Source organism: Sinocyclocheilus anshuiensis, unplaced genomic scaffold, assembly GCF_001515605.1.
Source record: "Sinocyclocheilus anshuiensis isolate Anshui unplaced genomic scaffold, SAMN03320099.WGS_v1.1 scaffold935, whole genome shotgun sequence".
NCBI classification, from domain to species: domain Eukaryota; kingdom Metazoa; phylum Chordata; class Actinopteri; order Cypriniformes; family Cyprinidae; genus Sinocyclocheilus; species Sinocyclocheilus anshuiensis.
The window spans coordinates 455,868-480,443 of record NW_015544174.1 but is presented as its reverse complement, the minus strand read 5'-3'; the positions used below and the strand labels follow the sequence as shown (position 1 = coordinate 480,443).

The 24,576-nt window shown below is 35.8% G+C and overlaps 1 protein-coding gene across 30 annotated transcripts in view; it reads left to right on the top strand.

Annotated features, from left to right (window-relative positions):
* The window catches only part of LOC107696072 (calcium/calmodulin-dependent protein kinase type II subunit beta-like), a 65,306-nt gene that overhangs the window by 18,698 nt on the left and 22,032 nt on the right, over positions 1-24,576 (top strand). For 12 of the 30 annotated variants that reach the window (XM_016496246.1, XM_016496232.1, XM_016496226.1 and 9 more), the window contains exons 6-14: positions 10,400-10,472; positions 14,647-14,749; positions 14,886-14,969; positions 15,618-15,712; positions 16,159-16,281; positions 16,390-16,473; positions 16,557-16,599; positions 18,415-18,510; positions 23,847-23,884. In XM_016496246.1, the coding sequence (XP_016351732.1) occupies positions 10,400-10,472; positions 14,647-14,749; positions 14,886-14,969; positions 15,618-15,712; positions 16,159-16,281; positions 16,390-16,473; positions 16,557-16,599; positions 18,415-18,510; positions 23,847-23,884 (739 nt within the window). Of the gene's footprint in view, positions 1-5,425; positions 5,499-10,399; positions 10,473-14,646; positions 14,750-14,885; positions 14,970-15,617; positions 15,713-16,158; positions 16,282-16,389; positions 16,474-16,556; positions 16,600-18,414; positions 18,511-23,846; positions 23,885-24,576 lie in introns of those variants that run through there. The other 18 variants (XM_016496249.1, XM_016496237.1, XM_016496248.1 and 15 more) reach the window with 5 other exon arrangements.

Here is a 24,576-nt window from a genome sequence, read left to right as displayed (position 1 = left end):
GTATATCTCAGTATACTATATACTTAGTATATATTTCGCTAATAAACAATAATAGATCAAATGAAATAATATATATGTATATATAAATGGTAATATGTGAAATATTGTTATAATTTAAAATAATTGTTTTCTTGTTACATTTTTTACATTTTAATTTTTTTTAAATGCAATTTATTGTTATGGTGCCAAAGTTGCATTTTCAGCAGCCATTACTCCATTCTTCAGTGTCACATGATCTTTCAGAAATCATTCTAATATGTAGATTTGGCGCTCAATAAATATTTCTTATTCCTTATTAATATCAATTTTGAAAACAGTTTTGCTCCTTAATATTTTTGTGGAAGACGATAAATTTTTTCAGGATTCTTTGATGAATGGAAGGTTTCTAAGAAAAGCACAAGCATTAATTTTAAGTAATTTTTTGTAACAATGTAAAATATTTACTGTCATTTTGATCAATTTAATGCATTCTTACTAATAAAAGTATTGATAAAATAAAAAAAGTAATTGAATCCAACATTTAGAATGGTAGTGTAAATTATAAATATAAATTTTAAGTATTATTTAAAAACATCCATATAATAATTTTTAAATTGATGTTTATTTATTGAGGTATTATACTTTATAAATATACATTATAAATAAAAACTTATATAAATGTATAACATTAATGCGTAAATAACAGTTTAAAGGGGTCATATGATGCTATTTTAAAGATCATTATTTATGTTCATGGATGAGCTAATGATTTATTAACGTAGTAGAATGAAGCAGGGTGAGGCTGAAAGCCGTCGAAGCGAAACGAGGCCGCTTAACGAGCGCGACACACGGCTCGAAAGCAGCGGAGCTTTTATTATGCCACAGTCGACTGCTTCCGCTCCTTCCGGTCGTGCGTATGTGGGGGAAAAAGCAGCGCTGTTTTATCATACTAGATACATTTGAAAGTTCTGTTATAATGCTACTCTGTGCTAAAACGCACAACATATTAAAGCGTCTTTGGTGTTTCCGTGTTTTCTACAAAACAAAACCGGAAATCGAGGGGTTATGATGTCATTGGCAGGCGACACAATGACACTATGGACACGGTCCGTGTCACTAGTTAAATTTGCTTATTTCTCTGGATTTAAACATTCTTCGAAACATTTGGGATAATATAAGTACACAAGTCAGCAAAATATATAACACTGTACTAGTGGTTTTTGGATGTTTTAATAAAAAAATCTTACATATTGTGCCTTTAAGTAAAAACGAGAAGAAATTGCTTTAGTAATTTAAGCACTACTTTTAATGGTCAACTACTCGACTAGTCGATTACTTGTGCACATTTCTAATACAAGTGTCTGATTAGATTACATTATGATCTAGGCTTTTATCAAGGGTTGCAGGTTCAATCTCAAGTGTTTAAGATATATAAACCACAGTTACTGAGCCTCACCACCTTGATCTGTCACCACTATTAAAGTTGAGCATTGTGCTCTTGTTCTCATGACCCAGCTGTTAGTTACGACATTGCCCTTTAGCAGACGCTCCGTTAAAGTGTAGTTTACACTCTTATAATGCACTTGCATGATGCTTTTACACTGTAATTACTGCAATTACATGTAGTATATTGCACAGGGGCTCTTATAATAGGTATATATAAAGCACACGGTGGCCTCTTGAGATGAAATTATAGGCCGATAACGGTGTCTGTTTGTATCAAGTGCTAGCTTCCATTCCCTAGATATCCTTGTTAAATAAAGTGCAGGTTATCACAGCACAATTGTGAGTGTGAAAATTATTTAGCATAACTTACATTTCAGACACATCAATAATAATAATAGTAATAATAATTTTATTTTATAATATTTTATTGTTATGAATACATTCTAATCATATTATTATTATTTTATGAAAAATGTGCAGTCAAGTAAAATTATTATTACATTTATTCCCTAACTAATTATTACATTTATTCCATATATTTACCTATTATTCAGATTTTATTTTTTATTTAAATATAATTTGTTACGGGAAAACAATAAAATATATATTTTTTAATTATTATTTAAAATATCAGATAGATGTGAATTATCAGTTACCTGCTTTCTAGATATCTTTAGAAAGTTTAAATGTGACTGAGAAATCAAATGTTTGCGTGTTTCTTTCGTAGGAATAGATGCAGGGAAACATCTCAGCTTCTTCCCTTGTGTTCGTCTCCTGCTGACCTGCTTCCAGCCACCTGCTGTCTGTCCCTCCTCTTGCTCTCTTTCTCTCTTTCCCTTCTTTCCATCTCTGTTCTTCTCTCTTTCACTCTTCTTGTGAAGCCCTGCAGCCGTGCGCTGCCACCTGCCTCCTCAGAGAGAGGGAGAAACTAGGGCTCCAATTAACACAAGTAATTAGGGCTTTATCTTTCTCCCCTCCTCCCGTTCTCCACCTGTCTCTCTCTCTTTCTGTCTGCCTTCTCTTTTATTCAGATATTTTAGCTCTCTCATTCTGTGTGTGATAGTGTCACTGACACCATCTCCACTGTGCTGTGGCTCTTGTTGTTGGACGTGTGACAGAAACATGGTATGACGCTATTGTAAATGTATTTACTCAGTGCAACTTATAACATCCAAGTGAAAGATATAACACCAACATGTCAGAAAAAAAAGAAAGAAAAAAAACAGAATCACTGATTTGGAAAAAGGATCACCCCCCTCCTAAAAATGACTTGTAAACTCAAGCAGGTGTAGTTAATCACCTTCTCAATGGCGCACCATTTGACATTCAACTGTGATCAGCTGTGGTCATTTTGATTAGCTCAGCATGAAAAGAGCTTTCCTGGAGCATTTCAGTCCTTGGTAATACAACTGAAGCAAACAATCAACTATGGGTGGCAAGGCACTGCCAAAAGATCTCTGGGATAAAGTTGTGGACAGGCACAAGTCAGGAGATGGATACAAAAAAAATTCAAAGGCTTTATCAATGCCTAGAAGCACAGTGAAGTCTATTATTAAGAATTGGAAGGTATTTGGAACAACACAGACCCTCCGTGGATCAGGACGTCGCTCCAAACTGGATGAAAGAGTCAGGAGGAAACTGGTCAGACAGGCTACCAAGAGGCCTACAGCAACTCTGAAGCAGTTGCAGGCATTTATGACAAAGAGTGGTCATTGTGCGCATTAGGGCTGTCAAAATGACTGAAAAACTAAATTCGAATTTTCCACTTAAATATTATCAAAATATCTTCCTTGTTTTATTGTTGTGATTATTTTTTTCTTTTCTTTTATATAAAGCACTTTGAATTACCATTGTGTATGAAATGTGCTATATAAATAAATTTGCCTTGCCTATATATTGAATGAACAACGTAGCAGCGCCGCATCTAGTGCGTTCAACTGGATAGGCTAACAAAAGCATTAAAATGCAGTGACACTTACATTGTCGTCACATTTCGTGCGCCACTGATAAGGTTGCCTGACGGCTGACGCACACCTAAAATTCAAATGCAACGTTTTTGCATTCGAATGTGGATTTCTTTTATTTTATTCGACGAATATTCAAAATTCTATTTTTTTTTGGACAGCCCTAGTGTGCATGTGACAACAATATCACAAATTCTCCACGAATGTGGCTTGTTTCTCCTCAAGAAAGGCCACATGCAGTCATGACTGAGTTTTGACAAAACACACCTTAAGGATTCCTTTACCTTCCAACATGACAATGACCCAAAACACACAGCAAAACTGACCACACAGTGGATAAAGGAGAAAAAGCTGAATGTCCTTGCATGGCCTAGTCAGAGCCCGGACTTAAAAAGATCTGTGGAATGACTTGAAGACTGCAGTCCACAAACGGTCACCATCAAATTGAACTGAACTTCAGCAGTTCTGAGATGGTCCTCACTGCAGAACTCAAGATCCAGGGGGCGTGGTTGGATCCAGTGGATCCAACCACGCCCCCTGGATCTTGTGTTCTGCAGTGAGAGGCTACTGGCAGTTCTGCGAAGAAGAGTGGGCAAATATTGCAAAGTCTAGATGTGCAAAGTTAGTAGAGACAGAGACATATCCCAACAGACTAAAGGCTGTAATAAAGCAAAAGGTGGTTCAACAAAATACTGACACAAGGGGGTGATCCTTTTTCCAACTCAGTGATTCTGTGGTTTTTTTTTTTCTGATATGTTGGTGTTTTATCTTTCACTTGGATGATATAAGTTGCACTGAGTAAATACAGCTTCATTTCAGGCTGCAAAGCAACAAAATGTGATTATTTTAAAGGGGAGTGATTCTTTTCTGTACCCACTGTATACGGCCTTTAAGGTTTAGATTTAGAAAAATATATGATAACGTAAATTGTGATAACATGATGTGTTAAAGAAACAAGTGATTAAAATCTCTTCCTATAAATTCTAAGTTTTTGTCCTAACCAGACATGACCGTGGTCGACAGATGACAAGTGTAAGGTTATTACATTGATTACTTTTTATTTCTGTAGCATTGTGCTGGTTGTCCCCACCGACTGTGAAATCTCTGTGAAATGACAGTCCTGTCATAACCATACATTAATAACCATACATTAAAACTTGGCATAATGTGCCAGGTTAGGACATAGTGTTGGGTACGTTTTTTCTCAAAATGTTAAAATCTACTAGAGTAGGTAGACATTTTAAAAGTACTAGAGCAGGTAAACAAAAACATACATATCAATTATTAAACTTGTGAGAAAGTTTGTATTTTTGTCTCACTTGATAGTGGAGTCCGCTATTATATTTTGGGTCAGGCATATATATATATATATTCAGAAATTACATTTTAATATGAAAACAGAAAAAGGTTCATTTTAAATTCGAATAAAATTTCACAATATAAAATTTTATAGTATTTTTAAATGAACCCTTGGTGAGCATTAAAGACTTCGACCCCGAACCTTTGAACAAAAGTATGTAATATATAAAATAAAATATTGTATGTGTGAGCCAGATTGCCCTTCAAAGACACTGTGTATATATATATATAGTAAATCTTCCCACACCAGCATTACACACAGACATTTACTCACTACACCTGTTCCTCCCCACCTCACCTCACCTCCCCTCTCCTACTCTCTCTCTTTCCTTCTCTCTCTGATGTTGTTCTTATTGTTGACAGTTGTGTGTTTCATGTCTAAATGGTTCTGTCTCTTCACCTCCAACATTCACTTCCCTCTCTCCTTTTAATTCCTCCTTCCTTCTCCCTCTTTTATACGTCACTCCTGTATACGTCACTCCTCCCTTCTCTTGTGTATCGATTCAACCTTGTTTTCTCTTATCATCTTCACTGCTTTTGTTCAATGCGCTGCCATCACTCCATCAATCGTTTGATTTCACTCTATCCATCCTCACGTCTCCCCCTTCACCTCTCATTCCCTTCCTCCCTCTCTCCCTCCCCCTCTTTTTTTCTTTTCTTCCGTTTTGTCTTTACAGTCACTGTATCCATCAGATTCTAGACAGTGTCCATCATATTCACCAACATGACATAGTGCACAGGGACCTGAAGGTCAGTATGTAGCTCACACACTGCCTGTATATGGCCTGTCTGTTTGCCCCTGCTTGCTCCTGTCGGTGTGTCTGTAGCTGTAGCCTGTCTGTCTGTCTGTCCGTCTGTGTTTGGCATCATGGGCTTCCCCTAATCCATAGACTGCCCTCCCAAAATTCCCAAATCCTTACTTCCTACGCTTGATGCCGTCATGCAGATAATCAGAACTTGGGATATTTTTGCTTGTGAGGTTTTTCTTTTTTTTTTTTTTATTGCTCCCTCGACTATTACTTTTAAAGGGATAATCCACTCAAAAATTAAAAAAAAATTTTGTCATTATTTACTCATCCTCGTCTTGTTACAAACCTGTATGCGTTTTTTGCATGTTCACAGAAGACAGTAAGCCAAATAGGTTTGGAATGACATAAGGATGAGTAAATGATAAGAACTATGTCTTAAATGATATTTCAATGAATATTTAGACTATAGTATTATCGCGGTTTTTTGTATAAACATCCTTAAATTACTATAAGTTAAAGCAATGTACCATATTTTCTATGTCAAAAACACTGGACAAACAGTTTTTTGTTGTAGTAGGATCCTATTTTAAAGGTTTAATTAAATTTTAATCATTTAATCAAATGCATGTCTGAACTTTTAACAGCTTTAATAATTTAATAATTTATCTATTTATTTTTACAATAATATGGCCCTATGAAATGTTTTATTTTTTCCAGAAATTGTTGTCTGTTTTAATTTTTCTGGATTCTGTGTTTTATGATTTAGCGCACATTTATTATGAAAAACTGTGGTAATCAATTGAATGCATAAAACTTTATCAATTTAATTAATCCTTTACATATAATGAAATTTAAACAATTTCATACATTTTTTGGCAAACAAAGTGCTGCACAACAATGGCTAAAACATTAAAACATGGGCGACAAATTGTATAATGTTACGTAATATTCCTTAAAAATAATGTTTCAAACTATATTATTGTCATTACTTTGTTATTACTTTGAGAAGTGTATGTTCTACTAGTTAGTATCAACAGTATTATGAACTGCCAATCATTATCTTATTTCAAACAATAGTATACTGTCTTTTCACAGATACAGTATTTGTAGATTTGTAATTTTACTTCTCAGTGAAGATTCTTGCAAAAGTTAGTGGTTAAATTGCTTCTCTACCTTATAAAGGGTGAAAGAAGAGACTCGAATACTGTAATATTTAGTAATGTGAGTACAGGGAATAAAGCTAATATTAGAGAAGGCAGCACAGTGAGTTTCAGTACATTTTTAGACATTTTAATGTCCACAGCAGTTCTTTCAAATGGAGATTTTGTGCTGAAACACAGTGACACTTCCTGTCTCATCCCTACACATGCACACAAAATCACACAGTCATACACACATCTTCTCTTGCAGACCAGCCATGATCAGCAGCTGACACTGGGGGAGGTGTGAAGAAACACAAACACATGCACACACTATGATGAATGCACAAAACCTTACATGCTTTTAAATATATAAATGTCCCTATATGCATTCATACATTTAACGGCAGAGTAAACTGACAGATTCACTCTCAGAAATGGGTTTATTCAGAAATGTCTTACGCTTGCCGTGACCATATGTCATGCTCCGTGGTCTTTTAATGGGAGACATTTAGAGAGCAAATGCAGTACTTTAATTTACAGCTCTGAACTTAACTGCCATGCCTTATCTTTACACACATGCCCGTAAACTCATGCAGTGCACACTGCACATGGATAATAATAATCACAGCTATAACGTTATTTATGCAGTGCTGTCCCAATCAGTAATGTTCAAATGCTTAAAGTGCTGTATTAAAAATTAAATATTGTTGTAAGGCTAGATTTCTTTAATTAGTTTTATGTAAATCTAATAATTTATACTGTTTTGCCTTTTTAGGACAGATGAGAATGACAGAATCATCTTCCAGTATGTGTGTGAGAAGTTTTTTGCTGATTAAAATGGTTTTAATTTGAATTAAATGCAGTCTTTTAGAGAGTCTGCAAAATAACCAGTTAATGCTAATTGGGATTACTAAATTGACTTCAAGATTGACAGTGTCAGAAGCAAAGCTTAAGTCCAAGAAAGTCTAAACATTGATCCTGACAATATTAGTCTTAAAGCTTTTATGTCTTCAAATAGCACAATTTCAGTTCTGTAACTAAAGTCAGTCTGCAAAATCTTCTACATCTTAATATAGCAATTTTTTTTTAAATAATGATAATAGTCTATATGATCTAAACTTGCTTCTTGCAAGAATATTATTTAGTTGAAAGGCATTTGATCTGTTCAGAATAAAACTTGTAATTATTAATTCTAATTAAATTATTGCCTACACTACAATTCAAAAATTTGGGTCAGATTTTTTAATTGTTTTTGAAAAGTCTCTGATACTAATATTACAATTTAAAATAACTGTTTTCTATTTGAATATATTTTAAAATGTAATTTATTCATGTGATGGCAAAACTGAATATTCAGCGGCCATTAATCCAGTCTTCAGTGTCACATGATCCTTCAGAAATGATTCTGATTTGTTGCTTAAGAAAAATGAAAACAGTTGTGCTGCTGAATGTTTTGTCGAAACCATGATAGAGTTTTTCAGGTTTCCTTGATGAATGGAAAGTTCAAAAGAGCTGCATTTATTTGTTACTTTCATAACATTATAAATGTCTTTACTGTCACTTTTTTGTCCTTGCTGAATCAAAGTATTAACTTCTTTCTAAAAGAAAATCTTACTGACCTTTTGAATGGTAGTGTAAGTCAGTTTGTAGCTTTAAAGATTTCAATACAGTAAATGTCATTCACAGTTACACCATATCACATGACCTTCACACGCACACACACACACACACACACACACACTGCTCTCTCACTTCAGCATGCAAACCCTCTTACTGTTCACCCTCCATGTGCTGTGTGATTGTAGAGCAGCTATAACTCCCCCTATCTTTTTCTTCCAGCACTGAATTATTTGACTCATGGGATATGCTGTATATTGGAATAGCTTTGACCTAGAGAACCATTTCCAGCATTAATTGATTTACACAATTGATGTCTTCTTTTTCTTCACCACCGACCTCAGTCACCCTCAGTGTATTATCACTAGGGTTTCTGATCTGGGTTTGGGCTGTTAAATACCAAAACCGTCTTTCGCCCTGGTGTAGGCTGTACCCGTGCATAGCAACATGCAGGGGTCTCTTGGCAACCAGCTCACATGCGTGCGCGCACGTGTCACTGCTATCTTAAACTCAAACCGCAATCACATTACACTCTCATGACACTATATTTATCAAGGGCAGCATAGATATACAGCTGTCTTACTCTGTATGGTTTTCTTCAAAGTTTAATTTCCAAAACCCTATTTTACTGCCCTAGGGAGGAGGAGAAGAGTAGAGCTGCAAGCAGCAATTAGCAGAATCAAGCTGCCATTTTCCAATAGCCGCTGGATTTTCAGCAGCCATTACTCCAGTCTTCAGTGTCACATAATCCTTCAGAAATCATCCTAAAATGCTGATTTGGTGCTCAAGAAACATTTGACAACAGTTATGTGGCTTAATATTTTTGTGGAAACCATGATACGTTTTTCTGGATTCTTTGATGAATAGAAAGTAAAAATTGGCATTTATTTAAAATAGAAATCTTTTGTAACAATGTACAAGTCTTCACTGTCACTTGCAATGCATCCTTGCTAAATAAAAGTATTAATCTCTTTTTAAAAAAATTAAAAATAAAATCCTTACTGGCTCCAAACGTTTGAATGGCAGTGTATGTAAATGCAGTTGTGTTGCATTTTTTTGGCTTTTTAGTTGATCTCAGATCCATTCGGTGAGCAGTTCATGAGAAGATTTTTGCCTTCAAGAAAAAATAGGCTTCCTTGAGGCTTATTATTATTATTATTTGAAACTAAAGTTTAAAGCTGTTCATACACAATAATAGGTGGAAAAGCAATAGGAAACTTACACTGGATTCGTAAATATTTGAATCTGATCTGTTTACCACTTTTACACTGAATCGTAACAACCTTACTGTATCCAAAAAAAAGTATTTTGGTACCTGTTATATTTTGCAGTAATTTTATGGGACAGGTCCTACATATGTTGGCATAAGAAAATAAAAGGAAACTCTCAAAAGATGCAAAGCATTGCCTCCATATAATAATGTTAATATTGTACCCACATTTAAATAGATCACAATTGAATCAATTTATACTAAACAAGTTTTCAGTTCTGAGGGGATGTTTTGCTTTCTAACTATTAGTGCTGAAATCCACTTGCGGCTTTGCAACTGTTTAAGTATTTTTTAAATTTTTTATTATTATTATTATTTCAATTATTGTATGCTAATATTTAGCTACATGGAGGCAAGGCTTGAGTCTAGAGAGAGATACCCTTCCCGTTTCCTTTTACATTTTTACCTGCCCAAAATATATGGGATGATATTAGACTCTAAGACGTGAAATGCTGTAAACTGCGAAAATTAAGTCTCAAAATCCAAATGAACTGAACAAGATTGACTCGAACTAGACATCAATTAATGCACGCGTGTCACCTGATCCACATATGCATAGATTCCTTTTTGCATGAGCAATTTATGATATATGAATGCAGAACAAAACATTTTTATTCACAAACATGTCTGTATTTGTACAAATCGCTGCACAATCATTTAATCCCGAATTCCACAGACTCAAATTGAAAGACATTTGTTTGTGGTTAGTAAGATACATGTATAAAATGTATGCAGTACATGGATAATTGTGCGTGCATCTATTAATCATTTAGAGTCTAATATCATCCCATAAAAATACCCCTCACCCCTGGCCTGTGCACGGGACTGTAGCGCTGCTCAGACTAACCTACGCCCCCTGCTGTTTGCATGCAGTCACTGCATCCAGCAGATCCTGGAGGCGGTGCTTCACTGCCATCAAATGGGCGTGGTGCACCGAGACCTGAAGGTAAGTGACGATTGTGATGTGTGTGAACTTGTGTATGTGCTTATAAACTTGCTATGTGGAAATCTGTGCCTACTGCTGTGTCGATTTGAAGGGGACTGACATAATTGCCAATAGGAACTCTTGGTCCCCCTGCGAAAATGGGTGGAAAAAAGATTCAGAAATGCATGGGAGGTCAGTCCGATTTCACACAGTGATAGTGCATGGCGTACATGCTTGAGTGTTGCTGTGTTTGGCCATTGCTGGTAATAAATTCACTTTCATGAATGTACAGGTAAGACTGAGCTAATTGGACTGACTTAAAGAGCTACATTGATTTGAGTTTATTGATCAAGACAAATGACTCTTTTGCACTTCAACAGTGCTCCCACTAAAATGACTTATGAAATTATTATTATATAATAATATAAATAAAAATAGACCAAATTTAATTAACTATGACAATGTAACTCTTATCTAGATTGCTTTTATTGACCAGAGAGTCAGTGTAGACATCAGGGTCCCAGTCCCAGGCCAGTTACCATGTTCAGGTTTGAGTGCACTGCAATGCCATTTGACTGCTCCCTTCTGACCTTTGACCTTCTCTAAAACGCAGTGTGCTTCTGGGAAGTGTTGTTCCTAGACATAATTCAACTATACTGTCACATTACCTGGCATACTTTGCAGTCGGATTACAGTGCGAACTGGCCAGAAATTAGCCTAGGATGCTTATCGTAACTGCCAAAAAGCTCCTATGACTGCTAGACGAACACCGCTTCAGAATGCATGCTGCATGTTTATCTGTCGATAATAATCTTGTAAATTGTTCTTAATGTGGTTTGCTTGTTTGTATGTCTCGTATGCATGTATAAGTGGTTTGATTGTGACTTTTATCTGTAATGTCACTTTATAAATACACATTTATCTGCAGGTTTTCTTCAAAATGCACAGATCCGGTGCACTTTGTATTGTGTACTTTTATTGACATGTTGAGTCTGTAGAGAGCATGTGCAAAATTATATCCAGATGTATATCAATAAATCAGGTGCTTTGATCTGATTTAATTAGTAATGCACAGAAGTTATTGTTTTAGCGAAACATGAAACTGAAATTTAAGTTAAACTGAAAAAATTTGGTAATAATTACATTTGCGTAATTGGATAATTGAACTCGGTATGCTTTTGAAGGTGTTGTGTTCTTAGATGATAAATTAATCCAGTCATAGTAGTTTAGCAACAAGTCGCCTCAGTATTTCAAAATTATTTAATCTGAAACCAAAAAAATCATTACTACTTTTGCTGTTTTAGCCGAATATTGGACCGTGAACACTTGACATTCCTCCCTATTACAACTGCAGCCATAGTTATTTACATGTATTAATGTCTAGATCTGCAATAGACTTCAGCGGATGATTTTCAAAGTATTTAGGTTATAATTAATGTTAGAAAACCAAAAATAAAGTTTTGGTAATTAAATTTGGATAATTGGTTAATTGAACTTGGTATGCTCTTCAAGGTGTCGAGTTCTTTGGTGATAAATTAAACCAGTCGTAGTAAAGTTCTTCAGCAACAAGCCACCTCTCAATATTTCAGCCAAACTACTTTTGCATATTGCTATTTTAGCATAATTTTTGGGAATGGTTTAGTGTGTCCATATTGCTGACATGTTTACCTTTTGTAGCTCATCTACGTTTTGTGCATGAAATAGTCAAACGACTCATTTGAGAAGCGCCAATTAAACGTCACTCATTTCGGTCAAAGATTTCAGCCTTTCAAAACGTTTTCCTTTGAAAACTAAAATTCATTCTTTTTTGCCGTTTCAACCAAATATTTTAAGTTGCTGTAATTTTGGTGCATCACGGGATTTAATCCGTATAGGTTTAGATTCAAGCCTCAGTTTCACTGTAGCAGTATCCAGAAAAAGAAACCAGGTAAATGCTAAAAACAGTGTTGCTGCGGTCAGCTCCGTACTCTACTCTGACAGTACCAGCATTTTGGTTTCACGCTCTTAAGTGTCTGCCCACCACACTGGAGTGCCCTTTTAAACGGAAGCCTGGGGCACGCGCTCTTCCACAGCTGGAATCTGAGTGGGCATGACAGGAATGCCACTGCAGAAAAGAGCAGCGGTCTTGCACATACACACACACACACAGACACAATAGCACACATCTATCAACACCCATGCTTTTTTGGATTTTACTGAGCTAAGCAAGTAAACTAAACCAACTCATGCCAATTTAAGCAGTGCACCCAGCTGTGTTTTTCAGTATATGCATATGCATGTACTTTGATTCGTAGCTGTGCCCATGCTGATGAGATTTTTGCTAGGAAGTCATGTCATGGATTTCACTGCAGAGGTTATACGCTCGTGAAAGAGCATTGGAGAGCTAGATCTGTTCTCAGAGGGTGCTGTTCATCAAAATTCCTCCCACTACTGAATTTAACCCCCTTTTTTTTTTTTTTTTTGGAAGCGATCTGCATTAGCTATGCTATATGAGAGCTGCTGAGGATGGAGACAAAATCTAGGAAATTTTAATGAAGGGAAGGTAGTGAAGTGATTGTGATAATGAGTGTTATGGAACAGGGATAACAATGTAGAAAAAAGTAAATACCCCCTGGCTTAAAATGAAACATTTAGGAGCAAAATTAGCTTGATAGCATTGCTGTCCGTAGATATGTATATGTAAATGGCTCATTAGCGTCTGTTTCTATGGGCCGCTATATGTAAGCCGTCTGCCAAATTGGAACGGTCAAAGCTGGTCTGTGAGCACTTGAGAGCAAGCAACTCTGCATCTGCACCTATAGTTATTCACATGTATTAATATCTAGATGATTTTCATAGGACTTAAGTTATAATTATAAATGTTAGATTATTCTGCATATGCTAAAAAAAATATTGGTTGATGTTCTTTTAAATATTGATAATCAGAGAACCCTACAGTCAAGTTGCTCTTAGCTTCTAATGAAAGCAGTGAAATAATTATATATGAACGAATGTAAAAGAATATACATATACACCCTTCAAAATTGATTTTGTAATGTTTTTGATAGAAGTCTCTTATGTTCACCAAGGCTGCATTTATTTGATAAAAAAAATACAGTAAAATAGTAATATTGTGAAATATTATGACAGTAAATGTTTTCTATTTTAATATAGTTTAAAGTGTAATTTATTCATGTGATTACAAAGCTGTATTTTCATCAGTCATTAATCGAGTCTTTAGTATCACTTGATCCTTCAGAAATTATTCTGATTTGATGGTCAAGAAACATTTCTTCTTATTATTACAGTTAAAAACGTTTGTGCTAGTTTATATTTTTGTGGAAACAGTGACACTTTTTTTAATTTCTTGAATAGAAAGTTCAAATGAAAGCATTTACTTGAAATATAAATCTTTTGTAACATTATAATGTGTAACAATAAATGTCTGTCACTTTTGATCAGTTTAATTCATCCTTGCGGCATTAAAGTATTGTTGTTATTATTTTAAATAATCTTTCCGTCCCCAAACTGTTAAACGGTAGCTATTTTTATTTGTCAGTTGTCCAAGTTTTAATCATTTTAGTAGCAGTCTACAACGTGAATAAGAGAGTGAGGGAAGTGGATGTTAGATCCACCAGACCCTGCAATGCAGGAAAAGCTGCTTGAGATTTCTGCAGTGCTAAAGGTGTGTGTGACTGTGTATTTGGTTTGTTAGCCTGCCCTTATAGATCAGAGTTGCTAGCACTATGATTTATAAGATTGTGTCATGTGTGTGCTAGCGGAAGCATCAGGAGGCACTAGAGGGGATATCACATTATTAGCATCCATCAGTGACAGAGAATAATGAGGATAGATAATCTGGGTCAGTTGGGAGGAAAACACGCATACGCACACAAATGCACACACACTCTTATTACCAGTGAAGACAAACATAGTTTTTTTTTCCCTGCGTCCTTTATTTAGAAACATTCTGCAGTCGGAAAGTTCAACCAAACCCACCATTCAACTAATATCTCACAGAATTGGATTTGGGGGGGGCGGTTAGGTTGATTATACACACTTAAAATGTGCGCGGGTTTTATGTTAAGAACATGACTATCTCTTCTTGTGTGTGTGTCAGCATGCACAGTGGTGTTTGTTACTGTGAGTGTATGTGTTTGAGGCAGTAAAGTTGTGTGTTAAGGCAGGAGAAATGTTGTTTTCATTCTCCCCTCAGCCAGAGAATCTGCTCTTGGCCAGTAAGTGCAAGAACGCCGCTGTGAAGCTGGCCGACTTTGGACTGGCCATTGAGGTGCAGGGAGACCAGCAGGCATGGTTTGGTATGAAGACATTGCCATAATAACGCAAACCTGTAGTTTGATATTGAGAGACGCCCACACAATTTATAACAAACATTTTAGAACTCGTTTGTACTGCATACACCTTTATTTTCACATTTTATTGTGCATTTTACAGGATTTGCAGGGACACCAGGTTACCTGTCCCCTGAGGTGCTGAGGAAGGAAGCATATGGCAAACCGGTGGACATCTGGGCCTGCGGTAAATAAACTCAAATGCAGTGACAAGCACATGCTCATTTTGAAGAAATTACAAGAGATTTATGTGCTGTGTGCCAAAACTAAGTGAGCTGCCTTGCTGTCTACTTCACTGTCTACCTTCCCTGCTGATATAAAGCTATTTAAACCAGCCCAAGAGGGTTTTCTATTCTCAGCTGGTCTCCTCTCCTAGTCAAGCTAGTCTGGTTGTCTGGTTTTAGAGGGGTTTTGGACACTTTCTAATTTTTTTTGGCCCGCCAGCTAAACTATCTAAACACCAGCTTGACCAAGATGGAAGATCAAACAGACTAGGAAACTGGACTTAGGCTGGTTTATTTGTTTTCAGCAGGGTCCTAAAGGGATGTGCATACATAAAGAGATTTGCAGTGACAGATAGAGGAAGTCATTAATTTTCAGTGAGAGTTGGTGATTTCCAGTCAACCTGCATGACACCAATTAAGCCTACGAGCAAACAAAGGCACAGAGACTCAGCAACCTCATCTATTTTGTGCTTCTTTTGAGTATGGAACAAATAATATTAACTGGTAGCACCGTTTAACTGGCTGTACTGTATGCAACAGCCTTAAGAATGTTGCTTACTTAGGCTCTACATGGAACAGATTTTTTTTTCTTTTGAATTCTCTTTATTAAGGTGTGATTCTGTACATTCTGCTGGTTGGATATCCACCTTTCTGGGACGAGGATCAGCACAAACTTTACCAACAGATCAAAGCGGGAGCTTATGATGTGAGTTTTTGGATCGTTTCAGTTTTGTGTACTGTATTTACAAAAAATGATCAAAACACGTTATTGCTATCACAAGTTTAGAAAATCACATTTAAATTTGTATTAGTTTTACTTTAGATTGCACAATGCATTTTTAACACTTAAAGACATTGGTTGTCCAATAGACTGCTAAAAGATGTATTTAAAAATAAAAGTTGCCTATTTCATAGAATGACTGATTTATTTTTTGGCTGAGCCAAAATTGACTGATATATCTTCATATTTCCAGTTCAGTAAATTGAGAAAAGGGAACTTCAATAGGTGACTTAATTTTCTTAGAGATGCGCGATTTCTAGTCAAAAGTTACAGAAATTGCAAATTCCAACAGGTGGTTTATTTGATGCAGTGCTTGCTGACAGAGCTAAACTGTAGTTGTATAATATTCCTGTTTTTTATTTCTCTAATAGTTTCCATCTCCAGAATGGGACACAGTTACTCCTGAAGCCAAAAATCTCATCAATCAAATGCTAACCATAAACCCTGCCAAGAGAATCACTGCACAGGAAGCTCTCAAACACCCATGGGTCTGCGTATGTGTTCACCGACGCGCACTGCAGACATATAGAACACTTATACAAAAACAGCAAAACACAGGTGTAGATGTACAGTAAAAATCTTTTCCCTATTTGTTTCCATAGCAACGCTCTACTGTGGCTTCCATGATGCACAGACAAGAGACTGTGGAATGCCTGAAGAAGTTCAACGCCAGGAGGAAACTCAAGGTGTGTTTCATGGTCACACACACATGCTCACTCAATTCTAATTTTAAACACACACAGGTTATATTTCCTCTTTGTCCTCACAGGGGGCCATCCTCACCACCATGCTTGTGTCACGGAACTTCTCTGGTAAGTTATTCAGGTGTGATGAAGCTGCAAATTAACCTTTGAACTGTTTTGATTGACAGCTGAGTTGACGAATATGTGTGTTTTCTGATTGGTCTGTTCTGTGTATGTTCTTATGGTTCTCCAGGGAATCGTCTATGTGTCTTTTAGATCCCCACTCCGTCTTAATGTGCTTGGTTGTCTGTTGTCTATCAAATAAATACTTTAAGCCTCTTGCTCTCATTAAAAATGTCCTTTGGGCACGATTTGGGCTACACAAGGTATATATATTTATACACCGATTTTGTGGCCCTTAAGTTGTACTTAAATTGTTATAATGTTATTGCATTAGATATCAAACCAAATGGTACCTAAAAAACAAATCATGCTAGAGAGTTCCTCCATTTTTTAGCGGTTCTACTATTGCAGAATCAACAAAATGTGGCATTTTTATGATCCTGCATAATAAGCCATTTAACCCCAAGATAATCACAAAAAACTCAGTGCTACTTAATTTTATTGACATAGTAGTGTCATCGAGAAACATGCATGAATAAGAAAATAAAGTTAAAAAAATTACATTTGATTATTCAATTTCTGAATACTTGATTATTAAACCTATGTGAAAAACTTTGAGTACTCTGCATTTCATTTGTATCTTTGGCCTATTGCTTGTAATTTGCTTCTTTGTTTTTGTTTAAAAATAATAATTATCTTGATTAAAAGCTTTGTATCATAATTTGGTAACAATATTTTTTTTTGTCATGTACATAATACATAATGTGATAAATGTGTCCTAATAAAAAAAAAATGCAGGGTTTCTGCAAATTACTGCCACAAAATCAGTAATTTTAAATGCAAAAATTACAAAAAAAGAGAGAAAAAAAGAGAAATCCTGGTGGGACTGGCTAGAGAGTTTCTCAGAACTAAAATGGGAACCAGTCTACATTAGAGCACATCGACTTCAATTGTATGGACCCAAAAAAAATTTTTTTCAAAATGCCATAAAGGTAATACAGCAACGTGAGGGTGAGTAAATTATGACAGAATTAAAATTTTTGTGTGAACTAGAACTTAAATATCATTAATCATTTTAAACAAATTACCACTTATAAATGCCGCTTGGGTCAATATCTAATGTGATGGCATTGATACATTTGTAAGTGTGGTTTAAGTGTCCACATACTTTTTGGGACCACTCTCTGTATATGTTTACTTTCTGCCCACCACTTACGTACAACCTTTTCCTCTCCATCTTGCAGTTTGCAGTTTTCCTGTAGCTCTGACCTCACAGATATCATGCATAATACAAGCAAGATAACATGCATTTCGTGTAATTTACTGTCTCTCTCCGTCAATTCTCTTTTATTTGACTGCATCCTTAATGAAAATTCAAGCAGTTATCGCAGCACTTTCTGCCTTTTGAACTCATCTGTGATGCCAGGGCTCTGCTTGTAACTGCTTCAGATGATGGTCCAACAAAGGACATTGATAAATATATGTGGTTTTGAATGTTAGGAGGGATGATTCCCCCTGGGTCAGAGTCTTGTCTTTGTTGTACGTTGGTTGTAGTGAAAATATGGCTCTTGTTTGAGTGGGGATCATTTTGTTATGAGCCACCTGTCTTTCAAAGAATAAAAAAAAAGAAAAGAAAATTGGTTTGACGTGTTCTTATAACTGACAGTTTCTTCTCTCGTAGACTAATGAATGGTTCTCTTTCACTCTGCCCCCTTTCCTCTTCCCTCTCTCTCTCTTTTTGTTCCTCCCTCTCATTTTGTTTGTGATTGTGTGTGGGTGGATATGTGTGTGTATGGACGTACACACTCCTGTGTGTGTTAGTGGGTAGCAGGCAGACCACGGCTCCCGCCTCGGTCACTGTGGCTGCGGCTGCAGTAGCCGCTGCTGCAGGCACCACAGCAGGGCTGGTGGAACAAGGTAGCGCCACCCTATGGGGGCCCAATTCCTCTGACCCTTTCTGTCTCTGCGCTCCTCTGGATATTCCTCCCATTCTGTTATTCTCTATTCACAGTGTGCTCCACTGGTTTTTTGTCTTTTTCCCTTTTCTTTAACTTTTTATTTGATCTTTTCTCTTTCCCCCGTTTTTTTTTATCTGTTCTCTTTCCCTATTTTCCTTGAAATTTCTTGTTCTCTTTTACATTTTCCTCTATTTTTTCCTTTTCAATTCCTTTTTCACTTCCCATATAATTTCCTTCCATTTCCTTTTCATTACCCTTATCTGCTTTCCTTTCCTTCCCTTCCCTTCCCTTCCCTTCCCTTCCCTTCCCTTCCCTTCCCTTTTTTCTTTGTTTTTCCTTCTTTCCATTTTCCTTCCTTTTACCTTTTCCTTTCCTCTTCCCATTTTCTTACCCTTTTCCTTTTTACTTCTCTATTCATTTATTTTCTCTTTTCCTGTTTGATTTCCGCTTTTCATTCTTGTTTTTAATCTTATTTTGTCTAATTCATTTCCATTTCTTTTTTTCCCCTTTTTTCAGTTTCTTTCATCTCTTCTACAAAAGAAAAGTTTTTGTTTTTCATCTTCCCTCAACATCCTCTTGTTTCCTTTCTGTCACTCACTAGTCCATGATTATCTCTGCATGGGGCTAAAGCATGCATGATGACTCACCCTCTACCTGTCTTACCTGCTGTTTCTTCTTTTTCTTTCTTGTCCTTCACACTTTTGTGTCATTATTCAAATCATTTCTCTTGTAGTTAATGTCTGATAACATATGTATCCGCTTATTGGTTCTCTCAGCTGTCTGTCATCATCATTTCATTCATTTTTTATTTATTTCACAGAGGATCTACACCAAGATCCATACATGATAAATGTATTTTCCGCTCCCGCTCTCCTTTGAGTCCTGTTCTCTCCATCATTTCTTCCTTTCATATGTGCCATAAATCACTGCCTCTTCCTTTTTCTGGTTTATTCTTATCCTCCTCCTCCTCATTGCTTTTCTTTGCCATTTTTATCTGACACCCATAAGTCATCTTCACTTTCATCCTCTGTATTCTTCCTTCCTTCCTTTACTCTGTCTTTAATATGGTCTGTGAAGTTGAAGTTCACCCCTGTTTTAATAGGGTGGAACAGTCTGCCTGCTGTTGTGCTGAATGCTGCATGGGAGGTTGGACTAATGCATGTTCACTAACTTGGGGGTGTGATGAGCTGAACAAATCTGGTGCACTTGTGCATGGTCAAAGCTTCTTGACAACTGTACTCACTGTATCTGAAGTTTTTTATTTTTATTTTCACTTTTTAGCCTTTTTTAGTCAGGATTTCATATTTACGTGTATGGAACAGATGTAGAATTATGTAGAATTTCAGTTAACGTTACTTAGATATACTTGATACACAGTATGAGGGGAAATCCATGGAAACAATATCTAATTTTGTTCCATTTTGGGCTATAGTGAATATACAGTTGCAGTATATTTGTTTTATTTTGCAGGGTTTAGCCTAGAGCACTACACTATGTCTGCAATTTAACAAAGTTAATCTCGGGCCTGTAATTAAACTTTATAGTTGTAGTTTGATCAAGAACATTGAATCTGGAATCTTTTTCTTGCCCCTTGCTTCAAAGATTTTTTTATTTATTTGTTCCAAAATGGCTTAAAATTGTGTTTTTCTATCAGTGAAAGCATTATTTTGACCAAACAGCCTTTGACATTTAAGCTTATAGGGGAAAAATGTGATAATTTAGAATTTCTTGATTTATCCAAGAAGCTGTTCTGGCGGAGAAGCCAGTGACATTGTTTTGCCAGTTACCTTTTTGAAAGGGCAAAAAATGATTCGGGTTTAAATGGTTTTCAGCTTTTCCTTTTCCTTTCCTGTTAGAAGGGTTGAGCTGGTACATTGAGCATGTGCTGTGGCTCAATATTTGATGCTCCCTCCACATGCCTGCAATCAAATATTTATGTAGTGCTGCCTCTCTCTGTTGTCCTCCTACTACCCCCAGCCTGAGCAACCAGACTACTGCGCTATAGGCAGTTACACTACATATGGGACTGACACCTGGATCACGATCCTCATATTTGACTTTAATATGGTGCATTTAAGAGAATATATTTATTTAATATATTTTAGGTTATGTGGACACCCATTTCTTAGTTTGGGTGTTTCAGTGGAAGCTATTAAAACAGCAAATGATGGATCAACTCCTTATTTATGCCCATAGTTTTGAAGTTAAATGTTCAGAAAGTACAAATCAGTGACGAGTTCACATACTTTTTGTAATGTTACAAAAAGCTGTGTTCTCATTAGATAATAATGCTGTTTTGCTTGTGCAACTGCTATGCATTGCACAAGATGCATTGAAATGTTCAAATATATATAGATATAAATAAATTTTAAGACAAATATATTTTAATTCATAAAATTTTAATTATTAATTTATTTAATGTTATGTTTTTAAAAGCATCAGAGAACAATTGAGGACTAGGTTTTAGAGTAGTGAAACTGCTTACAGCCTGGCACAAACGTAGTTGCCTGCTATTTTTTGCTAAACCTTGTTTGCGCTGACTCTCTGCAAAGTAGATAAACTCTGAGAAAAATGTACTGTACTGAAAACAAGTTGACATTTTTTGTTCTTGAGCCCCATATACAGCTCCATAGATAGTCGTTTAGCTTCAGCGTTCATAGAAACAGCACAAGAGACTCCGATATTTTGACCTCTTCTCCATTGCTCTTTCTTTTTCTCTCCATTCTCTCTTCCTCTCTTTCTCTTGCTCTCTGTGTTAATGGCAAGGTAAGGAGCTCCACTCACTTTAGAGTATTAGAGGTTACTTCACTACTCCTGCTCTTTCTACAGGGACGCATGCTCATTTCTTCTCACTGATCTCTTTGGGCCACCAGATGGATGGATTGGTCCAGATACAGTTCTAGGAGGATCTGTATCAAATACCAACCTTGAGTGACCCTGTTCTTTAGTTTATGACCAGAAATACAGCAAATGTATTCATCTTAGACTTAATTGCTTGTGCAACCTCTTGCTATGTTGTACCTCTTGCATTTTTTTAAATGCATAATTCCAGCACACGCCATCTTAATGGTGACACAGCTGTATCTGTAGGATCATTTTACAAAATTTTCTAAATGACAGGGTTTTGCTGAAATTATTGAATTAAACGAACAGTACCTAGATCAGTAGTCTTAGAAAGGTTAAGATAACCTTCAAGATGTACAATAGGGATGGGCACAAGTACCAGAGTACTCGGAATGTAAATAATGAAAACACATTTGTTTCGTAACTCAGTTTGATTGAACTTCAATTTGATGTTGTGACAGCTATACACAAATGTACCCCACCAAAAAAAAAAAAAAAAAATTGGGATTGCTTAAATTATCATATTTGCAGTACTTAAGTATAGAAAATTATTAAAAATGCCCATCCTGCTGTATAACCTGAGGGGTGAAATTCAAAATCTCTTCTGTGCTTTATTAATAGTCTAACCAACTCTGGCTGTAAAAGTCTTCGAGCAAACAGACTTGCCAAATGAGTCTGTGATGGTGTTACTGTGATTTAATACAAAAAAAAAAAAGAAGTGATCTGAATGAACTGCCTCAAAGGTGCTTGAGAGAGTGTGTGTGCATTTGTTTGCATATGTATTTTGAATATGAAATGGTACAAGAACCATCAATGAATGACAATGATTGTGTCAGATGCTTCTTTTTACTCATTAATGATTGTTTTATATTGATTTAATGAGTGTTGTTCACCATGATGCTGTAAATACACTAAAAAGTATTTATTTATTTTTAAATGACGAATCCTAATAGTCCTTGGATTGAAAAGTTTCTCTGTCATCTACACTGTTTGGCTGAACCTAAAAACGCTCATTTTAAATATTCAGTTGTTTCCCTTCCATATAATTGTTTCCTTTCCAAATGGTTTATAAAATCAAATAAAGTGGCAAGAAATGTACACTGAGTAATGAGATATCTGTGGCACCGTTGTTTCTATGATAACGAAGCAGATAAAAATGTATAGCCTAATTATAGATTTCTCTGCCACAATGTTTCCTGTAAGATGTAAACAAATCTTTTTTTACATTTTATTTTTATGAATTAGACAATGGGGAACTGTTCAATCTAAGGGGCCATGGGTGAGACTTTATAATAAATCTTAATCTGTTTAAAAGTCATTGTTACTTTTATATAGTACTTAATAGGTCATTCGTTTTTGAACAAACAAATAGTTAGGTATCATGAAACATTGAATTGTATTTAAATTTCATACACACTACCAAATAGAAAGTTCAAAATAACAGCAAATGTTCTTTTTAGCAGCATCATATGACCCCTTTAAAAAAAAATTGTACTGACTCCAAAGTTTTGAACAGTAGTGTATATTCATATTCATATCTACCTGTACTTTGACTGCTGATCTAGTAAGAATTAAAGGGTTAGTTCACCCAAAAACCAAAATAACTTAAATAAAAATCGCCCATCCATAAAAAAAAAAAAGTGTCACGCTGACCTCATACGTAATGCTCCCGGAACTGCTTCTGTGTACAACTGCTGGTGCAAGCTACATTACAGTGATTATTACGTTTTGAATATGGATATTTTTCTCACAAAAACGCATCGATTCGCTACAGGAGGACTTTGTTCACCCCCCTGGAGCCGTGGGAGACACTTCTTTTTATGGATGGGCGATTTTTATTCAAGTTCTTTTGGACTGAAGCAATGCAACACCCGCTGAGTGGCATTAAACAGCTTGAAAGATCAAAGACAATTTTTAATATAACTCCGACTGGATTCGTCTGAAAGAAGAAAGTCATATACACCTAGGATGCCTCGGAGGTGAGTAAAACGCAGCCTAATTTACATTTTTGGGTGAACTAACCCTTTCAATAACGCATTGTTAATGACTCATGAATGAAATTTATTATAAAGTGTCATGGCAGAAGTCTGGCTGTATCAGACTGATGAGTAGGCCAACACAGAATCTGCCCTCGTAAAATGTTCTGGATATTTTTGCAAAATTTGAATTCCTATTATTCACAAAGTTTTGTCTATCTCCTATTTTTCCATGTTTAAATCCATTCCATGCAATTCCCCCCCAAACAAAGTGCAGAACCAAAAATCTGCAGATTCCGTCTGGGTCTAGTTATAGTTTGCAAGATTGTTAGTATGATTAATAATTGCAGTGTTATGTTTCATTTTAGGAAATATAGCCCTGGTTGAACTTCCTTTCCAGCAGGTTAATTGACATTTTGTAATATACAGTATGGTGTTGTTGATTTAACGTTTCTCTTATTTCCTCCCATTGTAGCAGCCAAGAGCTTGTTGAACAAAAAAGCAGACGTTAAGGTAAGAAGATCTGTTGAACTTCTGACCTCTGTGACCCAGACATGACCATATGGCTTCTCTCTTTTCACTACTCTATCTCTCTGCCCTGTTATCTTACTGGCTGATATGTCAGTGCTTGCGTAGAGTGTGTTCTTTATTGCATGATTGTGTTGTTTTTTACACAAGTGTCGTTGGTTCATATTGTGTTTGATGTGTGTGTATGGGTGTGTTTGTTTTAGGACATGAGAGTTTTTAGACCTGACCACTGACACTTAAAATCACCTTATTAAAATACAGTATAATTCAGTATCGTTCTGATTAAGTCTAGTCAACCTCTCCTGAAAACTGATTTCACCTTACTGACAGATTAAAAAAATATTACAAAAATATCAGAGATCTCTGTTTTTAAAGGGTAGTTCAAAGGGTAGTCATCATTTACTCAATACTCATGTATTTCTGATTGTTATTTTTACGTTAAACACTAGAAGAGTTAAAGTTAGCTTAGCATGAAATGTTTAAACTGTATATATATATATATATATACACTACCGGTCAAAAGTTTGGGATCAGTAAGACTTATAATGTTTTTTAAAGAAGTCTCTTATGCTCATCAAGGCTGCATTTATTGGATCAAAAATACAGAAAAAAAACATTAATCTTGTCTTATTAATATAAAATAATGGTTTCTATTTTAATATCCTTTAAAATATAAT